At 30.3% G+C, this 16,354-nt stretch overlaps 1 protein-coding gene across 1 annotated transcript; it reads right to left on the reverse strand.

Moving 5' to 3' along the window:
• Positions 1-7,261: 7,261 nt before the first annotated feature.
• On the reverse strand, positions 7,262-13,144 carry LOC137835456 (probable serine/threonine-protein kinase At1g54610). The gene is made up of 8 exons (XM_068643978.1): positions 12,027-13,144; positions 11,244-11,528; positions 10,474-10,791; positions 10,064-10,291; positions 9,696-9,793; positions 9,252-9,366; positions 8,069-8,536; positions 7,262-7,629 (listed from the first exon to the last, which is right to left on the reverse strand). The coding sequence occupies exons 1-8, from the start codon at positions 12,444-12,446 to the stop codon at positions 7,459-7,461; spliced, it is 2,103 nt and encodes a 700-aa protein (XP_068500079.1). The 5' UTR covers positions 12,447-13,144; the 3' UTR covers positions 7,262-7,458.
• Positions 13,145-16,354: the final 3,210 nt, after the last annotated feature.

Raw genomic sequence — 16,354 nt, forward strand, 5'->3', positions numbered from 1 at the left:
GTCCTTGTATGTTAATTATTTTTAAAATATCCTCAACTAATTACCAAACTTTTAGTCAAAAATAATAAGTACAAAATATTAATGAGATAAACTTTCAAGAAAAAAATATTAATGAGATAAGCCTTTTGTTTCCTTTATTGTAAGGATTGCAGATAATGGGTAGTCACAAATTGCTCAACTCATTACTCTTTCTCTAAACATTAATAATTTAAGTAGCATATAATTAAGGTAAAAGAGATGATTAATTTCCAAAACATTAAAGATAATCTGAGCACAACACTACAAATTATTAACAAATTTAATATCAATAACTAAATTAACTATTTTTTTCCAAAAAAGTATGGATTAGTTCAAATATATATATTTTGTAGTAGTCAATAAAAAAAATTTATATCATATCAATTTCAATTTCACCCCATCTTATTTGTTTTTTTTTTCTATGGTGTGTTGAGCATGCTAGGGAAATAAGGAATCTTAGTAATCTAAATCCAATTAGTTCTATGAAAGAACTTGGGAGGTGAGAAACATGTGCAACTTTTGAATATAGGTACCAAATTTTAACCCAATTCAACGCTTTGATTTGTTTAAATCGGGCAATATTATGATAATAAGCATTGAAGTCTGAAATTGTACACACAAGTAGTTTCTTAATTGCCTCCTTTTATTTATTTATTATATATATATATATATATATATATATATATATATTAAATTTTGTTTTAGATTAATTTGAATTCTTTTATTAGTCCTAGGTAGGTGTTAATTATACTTTCTATACATTTTATTATATAATTTCTCGTATAATAATGAAAATAAATTAAGATTTTGAGAATAACTTTTTTTCTTCTTCTTATTTTCTTCTTCATATTTTGTTTTAATATGATATCAAAAACATAGACAGATTGATGGCAATATTTTTGAAAAAAAAAAATCATACAATGACAATAGTTAAACAAAAAATTAAAGCATGTCAACTTCAACATTTTCTAGTAATTCTTCTAATTAAACCTTAATTTCTAATTTAAAATATAAAAAGTTATGACCAGTGTGAATTTTACATAAACAAACATGCATTCTTGGAAACAAACATGCTTATCAAGTTATGGAAAAAGTTCATGATTATTGTAACAAACAAACTTGTGCAGAGGCATGGTGATTATGAATAGAACTTCATTCCACTATTCTTGATGTTAAACCGACGAATCAATATCTTCTTCGCATTACATTTCTCATAGATACATTAGTTTTGGTTTGGTCCACCTGTCACTCATTGTGAACATCTTGATGTCATTATCGAATGACTTTTTTTAAATAATACAGTGTATCATTGTGGTTATTGAAAACAACTTCAATCTTCTTCTAATTGAAGAAGCTGAAGTGCTTCTCCATGCACATGTAATGTGTTTGAAGAAATTTCATCAAAATATCACAATTGATACTCCATCTCTCAATTTGACACAATCTAAAAAATAGAACCCTAATCTCAATTATAATTTCACTTTGGTTTGTTTAAGAACATCGTCTCAACCTTCTCAACACAATGTCTTTGTTGGTGATTCGAATAATCCTTAAAATGGTTCTCGTTGTAGTTTATCTAATTGTAGTCGCAGTATTAACGGTTGTAGTGGTCGCTTCTCTCACATTTAATGTCAAGTTTATCTCAAATATGGACACACAACTTCACACTATTATTATTGGTTAGATCAACATAATTTTCCTTCTTCACATATGATCTATTAAGATTCTAATCCTCAATATATCTACAATTCAACTTAATCTCAAAAACAATTTAATCAATAGATTGTTGCATTAAGATTTATTAGTCCATGAAATAACTATCAATAACATCATAATTAGTAATTAACAACTATGATTTCCAATTCTAGCAACACTAACAATACCAATTGATATTCCAGTTTTGGAACTTCTCTACATGTAACTAAAAACCCTCAAAACATTCAACAACTTGGTCCTTTTGAAGGTCTAGACCCAGATTTACATTTCCAATAGTCAAGGTTTGTGTGTACATTCTTTTGGTTCCTTATCCTTTATATCTCCACATAATCCACTATAAGAAATTTGCTATTTACATACTGATTATTACATATAGATTCAAATCCGTATGTAAATTGAGCATTACATACAGATTTGAATCCGTATATAAAGTAACGTTACATACAGATTTTTACATACGAATCTGGATCCGTATGTAAAGTGAGCATTACATACGGATTTGGATCCGTATGTAAAGTCAGCGTTACATACATATTTTTATATACTGATCTGGATTCGTATGTAAAGTGAGCATTACATACGGATTTTTACATACATATTTGCATCCGTATGTAAAGTCAGCATTACATACGGATTTTTGCATACAGATCTGGATCTGTATGTAAAGTGAACATTACATACGGATTTTTACATACGAATTTAGATTAAATATTTATAATAATTGTAATAATAATAATATTAATATTAGTGATAATATTAATATTAATATTAATAATTTAATAATATTATTATTAATATTTAAAATATTAATAATATGATATTAATATTATTAATATTTATATTATTTATAATATTTTTATTCTTTATAATATTTATATTATTTATAATATTAACAATAATTAATAATATTATTAATATTAATAATTTTAATAATAGTAATAATAATAATAATAAGTATAATAAAAATCATAATATGACAAAAGAACTTATTTAGTGTAGGGGTTAAAGCTTCTTTGATCACTGAATGAACTTTTTGTCCCTATGTAATTCGTGGATTTGTATGGTATGTAATATCAATTTTTCTTGTAGTGATCTTAGTTTCAATTTGTCTTTAAATTAACTATTCTTTCTATTAAAAAAAAAGTTTAATAAGCGTTAGTAAATTTGTTAAAAATAATAATGTTTATTTTGAATTTAATGACATTTATTGTGTTGTCAAATCTCAAGTCAACAATGGTGCATGTATCGTTGGTTGTATTATTTTCCAAATCTCAAGATGTACTCTTCATCATCAGGTTTTGTTTCTTCTTTAGTTTCACTTTTTTGTTCTTGATTTTGTTCCTAGTAATCTAGATAAGTTTTCAACACCTTGCCATAACAAACTTTGTCATCCTAATCAACACGTGTTAAGATTTGTTTACAACAATATAATATACCACTTTCGAATAAAACTGTTGATTTTTGTAATGCTTGCTATATTAGAAAATCATATAAACTTCTATCTACCTTGTCTAAAACAATATATATTTATCCATTAATTCTAATGTAAAATGATGTTAGATATCAGTCACATATTTAAAACACAAATAATTACCTCTATAGGTTAGAGATCCCACATCGACTAAATATTAGAGTCTTTCATTGTATATAAGTGGGTGCAAACCTTACCTTATTGAGCCGGTTTTATGGGGTTGAGTTAAGCTTAAAGTCCACTCTTTCGTAATATGGTATGTTACTTTTGTAGATGTATTTTAAGTTTACTTGAATTTATCTATTTAAAAGTAAATCTGAAACTCTTACCATTTTTCAGCAATTCAAAACACAATTGAATAGAAAATTTAAAAACCTAAAAACTTTTTTTTTCTTCTTTTTATTTTGAATAAAAAATAGTTTTTTTCTATATTTTTCTTCTACTCATTCTTTGGTTGTGAAATAAATTTTAGTTTTAATTAAAAATAATTCTAATAGACAAACTTTGTCTAACTTTTTCATATCGATTCACCCACATACTAATTACTAAAAAATTTATACACATAAAACTAAAATAAATTAAAACAAATTTGGTGCTGTTAACTTATTACTAAAAAGTTTACCATTTTTTCTACCTAGTTGCATTCAGTCACTACATCAAAATTAGTCACTAGTTTTTTAAGAACCCAATTAACACATTCGAAAGTAGAAGTGATTTTACTGAAACGAAGTATGAATATTTTACTATTTAAGTTGAAAATATTATAAATAGAAAAATATATATTATTTAAATTTCATTTTACAAAAACCACTATCTTTCTAAAATACTTCTTCTTTGATTTCTCTCTAAAATCTTGAAGAATTTGTTCATTTTTTTCATATCAAAACTCACCTTAGTGATCATGGTGGAGAGTATACACTTTTGTCCGATCAAATGTCGTTTTTGAGTAAATTTCTCCTTACCCTTTTTTTCTTAAGTTAGTTTTTGAATTTGGTTGAATGTCCAGATTGTGGTGTTTGTGTGTGTGATTTATGGGACAAAGATGAATCTCTATTACTCAAAGAGTATGAGGGTATGTTTAAATTGTTGATTAGAGTCTTTTATATATAAATTTAGCTTTGATATGAGCATAAAGAATTTGGGAGCTTAAACTTGAGTAAAAAAAATTAATAGATAAGGAAAGATAGTTATGTTTTTTTAATGGTACTTTAGGATAAATGATCTAGATGTGAAGGTGATGTGGTAAAAAATATTTGATTTTATACGGGGATTGTGTGTTGTTTGAATATATTTAAATTTTTTGAATCTTGAGATGAATGTTTGGTTATATGGTGAAGATATTCATGGTGTAATATGTAAAATGTTTTTTTGTGGACAATTTGGTTATTTATGTATGATATGCTTGAGATGTTAAAGAGTTGAAAGTGTTTGAGATAAAATTTGTATTGTTTGAGTGAATAGATTTTAAATGAGTTATGTTGTATATTTTAGTAGTCAAAAGATGGAATATTTAAAATTGAGTCAAATTGGTTCAAGTTTTTATTTTGGAACAAAATTTTCCATGTAAGAAATGAAGAAAAAACTCAGTTTGAACTAATTGGATCTCGTTATACTCTCAAAATTTTGAATTATGTAGAGTCATTGGGCGAGCAAAACTCTTGCTGGGAAAAATTTAATTAATAGAAAACCCAATAACTTTGGTCATTAGGCGAGTCAAATTAATTTGACTGAGTTGTTTAAATAAAAACTCTCAATGATTTGGTTGTTTGACGAAATTCAATTAATTGAAAATCTGATAATTTTGGTTGTTGGGCACGTAAATTCTCACCAAACGAGTTGTTTTTACGAAAACTTCTAGTGGTATAGTCGTTGGGAAAATACTATAGTTGTTGGGAGAACATAGTTTTCGCTAGAGGACTAAAATTTGGTGGGCAAGCTTATGCCTTTAGCTGAGCGAGTAAATGGTGGTTGGACGAATTATAACATGTGCTTAATTTGTTGGGCTACCAAAGTATTGACTAAACGATAAAGTGTTTTCTAAACTTTGAAAAACATGTTTTTAAATGTTTCTAAATGCTAAAATTGGTTTATCTTTCATCATATTATTACATTTTTTTTATCAATATATTGGGTTGAATGTTATGAAATGTGATAAATGGTGAATGGATGATAGTATTAGTAATTGAGTTGAGATTAATTATACATATATGGTTGTGATATAACTTATATATGTTGAAAACATAGTCATTTCTAAGAAGGGACTACTATATTCAGATGTAGGTGATGCATTAAATTGAGAATTTGTAAAGGAGATATCTTGACTTTACTGATATTGAAATCTCATAGAGGAAAATATCAAGTGGTGAGAATAGAAGTAGGTTCATATGACTTAGTCTAAAGTGTGAAAATAATTATGTTTGATAGGTTATAGGGATTTACCCTGTCACATGAATGCAAAGATGTTCTTATTATGTAGTTTTGTTGTGGTGACAACTTAGTGAAGGTAGTGGGACAAATGCATATCTTTGGGTCTAATTACATAGTATTCTAACATGAGAAGTAGTCAGTGTACTTATAGTTATACACTTGGTTATGATGTTGATTCAATTAATAATTAAGATTATATTCATTAAAGTATATGAATAAAACCTCAATATAATTTGTATGTATGATTTAATATATACTTGTATAAAAGTTTTTAAAACTCGCTTATCCTATTTTGTGTGATTGTGTTGTTTATCAATTGTCATTGTCATGTGAGCAAATAATGTTGTAGAAGAACATTCTCAATAGAGATCGAACTGAGAATAGAGAAAATGAATTATATTTTATAATTATTATTTTCTTTTCTTAAAAATACATGTATATATATATATTAATTTTCTATGAAAAAGGAAGTTGTGTTTTGATTATTTTTTTTAAAGAAAAAATGTATACATATATCTTGTGTGGATGTGTGTGATCTGGGTGGATAGGTGTGATGTTGAAATGTTTGATAGGTAATGTGGTTGTTAAGAAAGGGACGTTACACTTTTTTTTTCATGTTTTCCATTCACATTTTATTTTGGCACTCATTCATCTAACATTAGCATTCCAATTTAATACTCATTCATCTAACATTAGAAACCCAATTTTGACACTCATTCATATAACAAAGACTAATAAAAAAATTGTTTTAAGATAAACATATAAACTATTTATAGAATAATTTAATTTTAAATTTGATTTTAAAAATTAGTTTAAGTTTAATTTATGTTAAAATAGTTTAATTCCGAGGATGAACATAAAGAGTTTAAACAATTTATATTTAAATATTTTTTAAGATTATTTTTACTTAAAAACTTAAACTAACTCATTTGTTTACTTTATTTATTTTAAGTTAGTAACCTTCACCCCTAAAACACTCTTTAAGTGCACACTAGATAACCACTTTATAGAAGGAAAAATTGAAACAAATTTGTGTATTTTCTTTAATAAACCAATTATGTTTAATACAATAATATCTCAAGTTCGATTTTTATTTAGAATCTTGGCTTAATTTGCAATTCTCATTCTAATTTGTGATTACCATTTTATTTATTTATTTATTATAGTTTTTAGTCCTTAAATTTTGATAGTAGATCCATCGCTTAATTCAATAAAAAAATATTGAATTTAAAATAAATATTCATGTTTTAGATTATCTTTTCTCATAAACTTAAAGTAACTCATTTGTTTCCTTTATCTTGTTTAAGTTGACAGTATCACCTTGGCCCCAAAACATCCTTAAAGTGCACACTAGAGATAACAATTTGCAATAGAGAAAATTCAAACAACTAATATATTTGTGTATTTTCTTTAATATTAGGTGATTTTTCTATCAAATTTTGTATCATCAACAATTTTACTCCAATTTTCAATCTTATGTGTTTCCTTTTCCTTTTTCTTTTTCACTTTCTTTATATATCTTTCTCCTTCCACTTTTGGATGAAATAATGTTGGAGCTAATATGACTTGGAGATTTAGTAATACAATTTGAAAAATTGGATTGCATATATAAAAGGATTAGAACATGAATGGAAAGAACATCAAATTCTTATTATAAAAGCCTCAATTTACACTTTATCTGTAATTTACAAGAGAAGAGTAATGAACAGTGAACACACTCCTTCCCTTCTCTTTCTATAATTTTGATATAAATTTTGTTGTGATTTAAAATATATCTAGCTGTGTAACAAGAAAAAATAATTATGTGTAATTGACTAAGAATCATCCTAATTTTGGTTTGCACGAGCTATCTCACCTGACTTGTACATTCTTGCTCGTCTCGAATATTCTTGGATCTTTCGATCACGCTCTTTGAGCATCTGATCCATATTGTTTGATGAAACCAGTAATGGACCAGAGAGGTGGCCGATATTGTTTCCCATGGGTCCATGCCCCTCCTGAAATAGGTACCAGAATCAGTAACAAGCAAAAACACAAGATAAATGACAAATGCATACAAAATGTGGAAAAATGGGGACACAAAAACCAAGTTGTTTTCATCGTTGATTGCTAGCAAAGCCGTTACCGACAAGTTCTACATGCGGACTCAATTACAACCAAGATTAACAACTTTCACATTGATTAAGAATGATAGTTAAGTTTACTTGTTTTTAGATAATGAAAAGGTACTCTTTCCTAAATTATCATCAGTTATATTTATTCAGAATGATGGTTAGGTTTAAAGATAAAAGCTTTTTTGAAACAGAAGCATTAAATAGGATTTAGAAAACTGAAATTTGTTTATATTTAAGTCCACTATGAAGATTTTTCGCTTGTATTTGAGTTCATAGAGAATAGTAATGAACATTTGGAAGGAAACAATAGTACAAAACTAACCAGAATTTGTGTTTGAGTTGAGACTTTGGCGTTTTCGATTTGCCTGGGATCAATTCTGTGAGAATGGCGTTTTTTATCATGCCTTCTTCTTGAATCTGATCCAACATTAGTTGACTCCAAAGATCTTTGTGCTTGAATTGCTTCTTGGGGCCTCGAAGAAACATGGTTTTCCTTTTTGTCTCCAGACAATGAAGTCCTAGATGCCACTCCAGATAGTTTTGGTAGGTTGACTTTGTTTGAAACATGAGGCTGCTCACCACCTTCCTTTCCAGCCATTTCCCAGCCATTGCCTGGAACCAATGGACCTGAATGCATAGGCCTCTGATAAAGAGGCCCCGAGAAATAATTTACTGTTGCTTTATAATCCTCTGATGGTTTCTGTGGAAAAACCAAATGTCCAGAAACAGGTTCCCTGTGAGGGTTGAAGAATTCGTTCTGGCTCCTTGAGTTTGGGAGGCGTTGCCCTTGCTGCATCAAATACAATTATGATTTACTGAGATGAAAAAGAGACAGATTGCAGAGCACTAGACGAGACATTTTTTCTATTGGCACGTTCAATTGCCCAAATATAAAAGGAATCTCGATTATGGTAAGCAAAGAAGCAGTTAAACTACTGAAACTAGAGGGACAGTTGGGCATTGAGAGGTGAAGGCACTCAAAGTTCTGCCAGTTAGGGACTTTTGGTAAATGCTAGAGGGATCTGGAACAGTGTAGTGCTTTCTAGAGGGATTTCCCCATGTTCAGTCGATGAAATTCAATCTTTCTTGCTGTTTTTGATATCGGGTCTAACAAAATTCTAATACACAATTTCTTTATTGTATTCTCCTCTGTACCTAATTCTTAAACATGATGAGCACATTTGACTCAAAAGTCAGCTGAACTTCTAAAATCATCATATTTAGCAGGGGCAAGTCTGCAGGTGATACTCAGATAAAAATCAAACCAATGAACCTTTACAGAACAAAAATTAACAAACTGTTCGATAAGTTGAATCAAAAGATGTACAAATCTTCCAGATTTTTCTTTTTCTTGTCCCCCTATTTCACGGGTATTAGATGCAGACTATTTGGTATAACACTATGCCCAAAGGTATCAAACAGATGTATGTAGGTCATATTAATTGATTACTACAACTATGAAGATGAATAAGGAGAAATTGTGGCCTTAATCTTGATTCTATTACCTGCATTGATATGTGAGGGCCCTCATTGTCTTTGGATAAAATAAATGTCTGAGGTTCTTTCTCTTGTCGAACTCTTGGTCCATTTTTCTTCTCCTTTCTCCCATCAGCTCCTTGCCTAAGATGATAAACAAAAATTTATACTTGTCACGTCAGCAACAGTCTCAGGTAACAAGGTTTCCATCTACCACAAATGGATTAATCCAATGGAACAGAAAGCAAATTCAAAATGAATCATGAAAAATATCTTTGCAGTTACATTACTGCAAAGCTTTAGGAATTAAATATATGCTCTATTTCAAAGATTTCAACAATCTATACAAAATCAATTTCATTATGTGAGAAAAGTTAAAATCACGTCAGAAAATATTAGTATTGAAAACAAATCAAATTGTCTCTGCCTCAACATCATTTTTACATAAAAAATTATAATCCTACAGCAGGTACCTTGTTGCTTCTTCCCACAATTTAGTGTCAATCTCTTTGCAGGGAGGATATTTTGGTAAACTAGATGGATCGCAAGGAAGGGGTTCCATTGAAAAGAACTGTCAATGAAGGGGGTAAATATCAAAATGGAGAATCAAGGGCCACATAGAAGTTTAGAAAGGAAACGAGTTCCTTCAATATATTGAATAACAACATTGTATAAGATATTTGATTATTTTTTCCACTCAATAAGGTACTCCAAGGCAGGAATCAGCAAGAGTGCTTAATAATCACAAGCACACACATCAAACTCAGAAATTGGTACTCAAATCTCACACATCGAGTACATTGCATAAGTACTTCACATATTGTAAACATAAATGACTCACCTCACTCTTCAGGGCTGTAGCCGCTGTTCCTCGAAGTGTGGGATCTAAAGCAAGTAGGGACTCGATGAGCCTTGTGACAGCAGATGGATAGTCTTTAAATGTTTCAGCAATACAACGTCTATAATGGTGGGGAGGCCTGAATACTGTTGAATGTGGTGACCGCAGCTTACGCCAATAGTCCTCAGATGGTGAGCCACAAAGTTTAAAAATCCTATGCAATTGCTCAACCTACAATGAACAGAAATCAAACTTCAGGCACCTAACTCTGTTACTGTATAATATCAATTTGAGAATTGACTATATTGCTCTAGAAATTGAAACTATGCACATCAGTGAAGAGACCACTTGAAAGTAACAGTGAACGCATTTATGATGAGTAAATGATAAAACTAGATTATGAGGCAGCGTACCTCTGTTTTTCCAGGCAAAATAGGCCTGCCACAATATAATTCCCCCAGTATGCAACCAGTGCTCCACAAATCTACTGCAACTCCGTAATTAGATGCTCCGAGTAAGAGTTCTGGTGGTCTATACCACAAAGTTACTACACGGCTGGTCAATGGAACCTTGTGATGGGGGTCAATAAAATTTGCCAAACCAAAATCTGCAATCTTTAAGGTGCCATTATTGTCAATGAGAAGATTTGAGCCCTTTATGTCACGGTGGAGGACACCTCGACTATGACAATGATTCAATCCACTGAGAAGCTGCTGCATGTAACACTTAACCTGACATATAAGAAAAGTCACTTAGAATTTTAGACAACTAAGCATAGTGGAGAGCAAAAACAGTTGAATTCAAATAGCTAAATGCTTCCCATCCCACTATTAAATCTGACATCAGTATACAGAAGTGTCAATGACCAATTATCCCAAAAGCTTAAGCTGTTAGGCAAAAGCTCATTACTAGTTTTATTACATCTCTAACATGTTTGAATTACAGACAATGCACAGGCACAATTCTTCCATGTGCTGAAATTCAACTTTTCATTTTAGAAGAATCTGGGCAGCAAAGATCAAATTCCCGCAACTTTGTTCATAAAGCTTTGATACCATGTCAAATACGTCAAAAGCTCAAGTTATGTGAAGGCCCATGAATGGTTTTATTACGCTTAACTAGAGGAATCTTGAGTCCATGTAATACAGAAGACTGCAAGAATAAAAAGATATAGCATCACTACCTGTGGTTCAGAAAACTTAATGCTAGGACTTGATGCAAGTCCTGTAAGATCATGTTCCATGTATTCAAAAACAAGGTACAGGCTGCGAGATGTCTGCGACGTTATCAATCCTTCCAACTTTATTATATTTGGATGGTCAAGCCTACGCAGAACAAGGATTTCCCTTGCCATAAACTTGACACTCTCAGCGTCAAAATTATCAAAGCGTACCCTCTTCAATGCAACGATCTTTTGGTGAGTCAAATCACGTGCCTTGTACACAGAACTGTAGGTTCCTTGGCCAATCTGCATGGTAGAATGCCATCACACGAGTCGTTTAATAAGTGAAAAGAAAAAACAACACTAACCATTAAGAATAGAAGAGAATACTATTTCTTTGTCCCACAAAAATAAGTTTAATCTCACCAAAAAGACAATTAATCACCCTAACTCACATTTTTCATTCTCTATTTTTGACAAAAACTTTAATAATGAAAATAATCCTGAACTCATAGGCATTACACAAAGCACAGCAAAATCTAAGCTTCAAAAACAAGCGCACAGGTTTCTGAAATACTCTTTAACAAAAAATATTATACTCTGAAATTCAAAAATTAGGCGACAACGTTTTTCCATTTCCCTCGCATCCAGCTGCACAGGTCAGAGAAAAGATTAATTTCTTAGGCATGCAATGTTTTGAAACTTTTGACAAGTGCATTCACATGATGATTATAACAATTGGTGAACAACACGACAGTTGAACAATAATGCAATCACAGAGTAAGCAGCCAAATTAAAACTTACTTTACCAAACCTCTCAAAAGTATCTGCCCTTCGTGGTATCCACCCTTGGATAGCTTCACCAGCAACAGAAGAAAGCCAAGTTGGCCAACCTGCTGCAACTTGCTCTCCTTCTAAACCCTTAGGAACCCTTCCAAGACCGGGATGATCAAGAGCAGCCGATTCAGGTTTCTCCTTTTTCTTCTTCCCATTCTGAGAATCAAACAACCGCATCGAACCAACAGATTCCTTGCCAATTAATGACACTTTCATATCAGCACCATCTAAAACCTTATCTTTGCCCCAAACTCCATCGACCCTTTTCTTGGAACTCAATGCAGAAACCTTCATCTCAGATGCCCTTCTGCTAGATGAAGTCAATTCCCTTGCCACACCCTCCCTGCTGTCATCAACAGCAGCACTCTTGGAAGCTATGCACCCCATGTTGCACCACGAAGCTATTAATCAAGTATACAATATTATTATTATTATTATTATCCTGCAATCAAGAACCACGATCGCAATCTTCCACCTACAACTTCATCATGCAAGTCACCAACTAATACTCATGCATGAATCTGTTGTACTCCTTCAAAAAAAAAAAAACAAAGCTGGGGATTTCCCCTCCTTGAACCCTTAAAAATAAAATAAAAATGGAATAAAACCACGCTTTCTCTGCCCTCTTTTGAAACTTTCAAACTGACCCAATTGCAGAGTCAGAGATTCCAATCAAAGACGCAATTCAGAACCCTCCACTAACACTGCGCCAACAATTGTCAACATTCAAAAAAAGAGGGTGGTGATGATCCTAACACTGGTAGACAAAGAATGGTAAAAGTGATTAATAAAGAAAATATTGGGAAAGAGAAAAAATAAAAACTTGAGTGGATCTTTAGAATGGGGTTAAGGGTAAGAATGGAATGGTTGGTGAAAAGCTTAAGATGAAAGAAAGTGTTGGGTTTGGGTAAGAGTGAAAGTTCAACGCGTATTCATAATCTCATAAATTAAAGAGAAATGAAATATTAATATCTCCCTAACACGACGGCTTTTGCCGACTAAGCTCAGTCAACACACCCTTCTCTTTCCTCTCGGGGGCAAGACTCTGCCATTGACGCTCTGCAACCAACAATTTCCCCCCCTTTGACGGATTATTTTTATTTTTAAATAAATAACTACTTTTTTTACAACAAACTATTTAACACATTTAAATCAAATATTTTATTTATAAATCTCACATAATTGCACATTTTTTCTACTGTTAGTTCATTTATTCAATGTTTTCATTTATGAAAATACTATATACTCTTTTTGTAAATAAAATAATTCTCTTTAAAGTTTTTGACATAATATATATAAATTTATTCATATTCTATTCATACAAAAAAATAGTTCATGACTTTATTCATATTTTTTAGAAACTAAATTAAAATTCCAAAAAATTTCAACATGCAATTAGTAACATTTCAGTAATCTCTCGCCTTATTTAGCCTGAAAATATTTTATACATAACTTAAGATATGTAATTTATATTTTAGATTTTAAACAAAAATATTTATGTAATTTTCAAATGCATGAAATGGCTTGAAGAATTCTTTTTACTAGTCTCATGGGTTACTGCATGAAATCTGAGCAAATATTAAAAATATTTAAGCATAAAATTGTTTTCTGAATTTTTTATTCTTAATTAATTTATCTGTACTTTATATTCTTAAAATAATTTTAATTTTTTATAGGACATATTTATATAACCAACATTATAATTAATCTGAGTGAAATTAGGTATAGTTTTTTTAGGTAAGTGTTGAATTTGAATTTTATGAATGTAAAAATATTAAAGTATTAATTAATTAGGTCCTCTGAATGTGATTAATTAATATGTTGTATCTTGCTTTTTTGACAGCATTAATGTGTTATATTTATAGCATGATAAAACAAATATTTAAATAAATAACTTAATTAAATATTTATTTAATATTCTGTGTCAGAGAGAGTTTATAGCACAAAATTTATTGAAATAGGTTGAATATATAAATTACAAATCATTCTTATGTCTAAGTTTAATTTATATGTATAGTTAACAAAAAAATATACATAAATATAATATAAACTTACCGTATTCGCATTTATTAAAGAAGAATAACGTGGTAAAATGGTCAGATTATATTGAATATTTGTCCAAAAATATTTTATATATGCCAATGAAGGAGATAAATTAAATTCGTTATACGTTTAGATACGTTTTATATTAATAATTAATTTTAAAGGGTTAACTCATCTCATAATCAATTAAAACGAATAAAAAATCAAAACAAAACAAAATCCACTAAAACGGATACATTTTAAATTTAATTATTTTTATTGCAAATAAAAAACATATATTTAGGTATTCCAGGTAAACTACATTGTGGCAAACTTCGGTAACCATATGTTATTCTTTAGTAAATAAATATTATTTATTTAGTGTGTCTGCCGGTTGACTCTGACGACAGCCTGGTCCTTCTATCTCCTTGATCAAGAAACTTCTCACTGCGAAGACAAAGGGGTACATTGACAGTCGTTTGCACTCTGATGCTCAAGTCAGTATAAGGGCAAAGAAACACCAAGTGTATAAAGTAGTTTCAGTCTTAGAAACTGTGTACCTTGATAGAGTTCTTAACACCCTTTATATAGGTTGAAACTAGGGTTTACCTTTTTGTGTTGTTACCCTTGTCTAGGGTTCCTTGGGGAACGTCCTTGCATCGCTATTTACATAATCTTAGTGTATCTGGCACATAGAACTTCCTTTAACTGGAGTGCAACGATTAACAGAGTGACCGCCTAGGTACCAACTTGTGCACCTAGTCTATGGCCCATCTGTTTCTGCGGGTGCCCTAAGTATTCACGTGCCATGCATGCAGCTTCCCTTGGAAATCCTAACCCTAGTGGGCCTTAGCGCCTCCAAGGATTATTCCCACATGTTGCGCCTATATGCACTATACACACCACGTGCATGGATCCCTCGTGACTTAGGTTTTCCCCTTGTCTGATGTTTTAAATGATAGCTTAGTATAACTCTAGTTTATATTTTAGTTTATATTTTTAACAAAAACGTTAAAAATAAATTATACAGACACTACCTGTTTCTTTTTAAATTGTATAAAACTATACTTTTAGTATTTTAGTTTCCTTTATAAATATATATTGTAGGTTATTTTAAAACAAACAAAGAAATTAGTGTAGAAAAAGAAAAAGACAAATAATATTAAGTAAAATTGACAATATTTTATTAAAAAATAAGTCATTAGGAATTAAACTTAATTTACATTCTGCTTATTTAATTACAGAAAATATTTTAGATTCTTATTTGATTAGTGAGATTGAAACTCTAAATATTATCAAACTCTTTAGAAGATAAAAAAAACTCATTGTTTATTCTTTATTTAACTTTTTCTTCAAACTCTTTGTCTTAATATTTATCTTCATTCACTCAATTCAAAGTGACCAATTCATACAATACAAATTAAAACATTTTTCTAAGTACTCAAAAAAATTATTTTAACGGAAGTTATATTTAGCATTACCGACGGTTTGAACCCCCGTTAAGTACATTACCCATGATTTGTTTTTCTCCTGAAAGATCCAGCGTCGTTAAGTGATTACTGGCGGTTTTTATGAACTCCTGAAAAATAATCACTTTTCGACAGTTTTGAAAACCCCTGCTAGTTCCGATAATTTGAAAATCCCCGCTATTCTCGGCAGTTTGAAAATCTCCGTTATTCACGACGGTTTGAAAATCCTGCTATTCCCGACGGTTTGAAAACTCCTGCTAATCCCAACGATTTGAAACCCTTCGCTATTTTCGACAGTTTCGAAACCCCCATTACTTGTACGAATTTTTTAAACAATTAGTATAAGAACATGTGAAAATACCTACAAATCAACCTAAACCAATCCAAACTGAAGAAGAAGTTCAAGCCAAATAAAGAAAATAAAAATCTCTTTTACCTTTCGAGCAAACTCTATTGATCAAGCTGGATAAAGTGTATAATTACCAACTAAAAAGGGATGTGCAAAATGATGAAACTTTGGAAAAATATTCATATATCTCTTCTAAGCATTAAAAGGAGACTAAAGAAGCATTTGACATTTAAATATTCCAAGAAAAATAACTCTTTTTTAGTTTTTATTACATGCATTTCTTGAAACCTCAAATACAAAATGTACGGGTCTGCAACTTCTATTGTCTAATGAATTACATTGGTTTCATCTTAATTTAATTTCGATAAATTTTAAGGCCAAAATCTGGTGCAAGTTGAAGTCACCAGAAGACACCAACTGAGAAAATAATGTATTTAAATGGCAAATTGATAGTG

This window comes from Phaseolus vulgaris, chromosome 5 (assembly GCF_000499845.2).
Source record: "Phaseolus vulgaris cultivar G19833 chromosome 5, P. vulgaris v2.0, whole genome shotgun sequence".
NCBI lineage: Eukaryota > Viridiplantae > Streptophyta > Magnoliopsida > Fabales > Fabaceae > Phaseolus > Phaseolus vulgaris.

Excerpts from the sequence above, each read along its gene's own strand:
- LOC137835456 (XM_068643978.1), bottom strand. The coding sequence starts at position 12,446 with ATGGGGTGCATAGCTTCCAAGAGTGCTGCTGTTGATGACAGCAGGGAG. Across the intron at positions 10,792-11,243 it reads TTAAGTTTTCTGAACCACAG|GTTAAGTGTTACATGCAGCA; the intron begins GTAGTGATGCTA and ends CTTATATGTCAG. Across the intron at positions 9,794-10,063 it reads CTACAGCCCTGAAGAGTGAG|TTCTTTTCAATGGAACCCCT; the intron begins GTGAGTCATTTA and ends CTTCATTGACAG.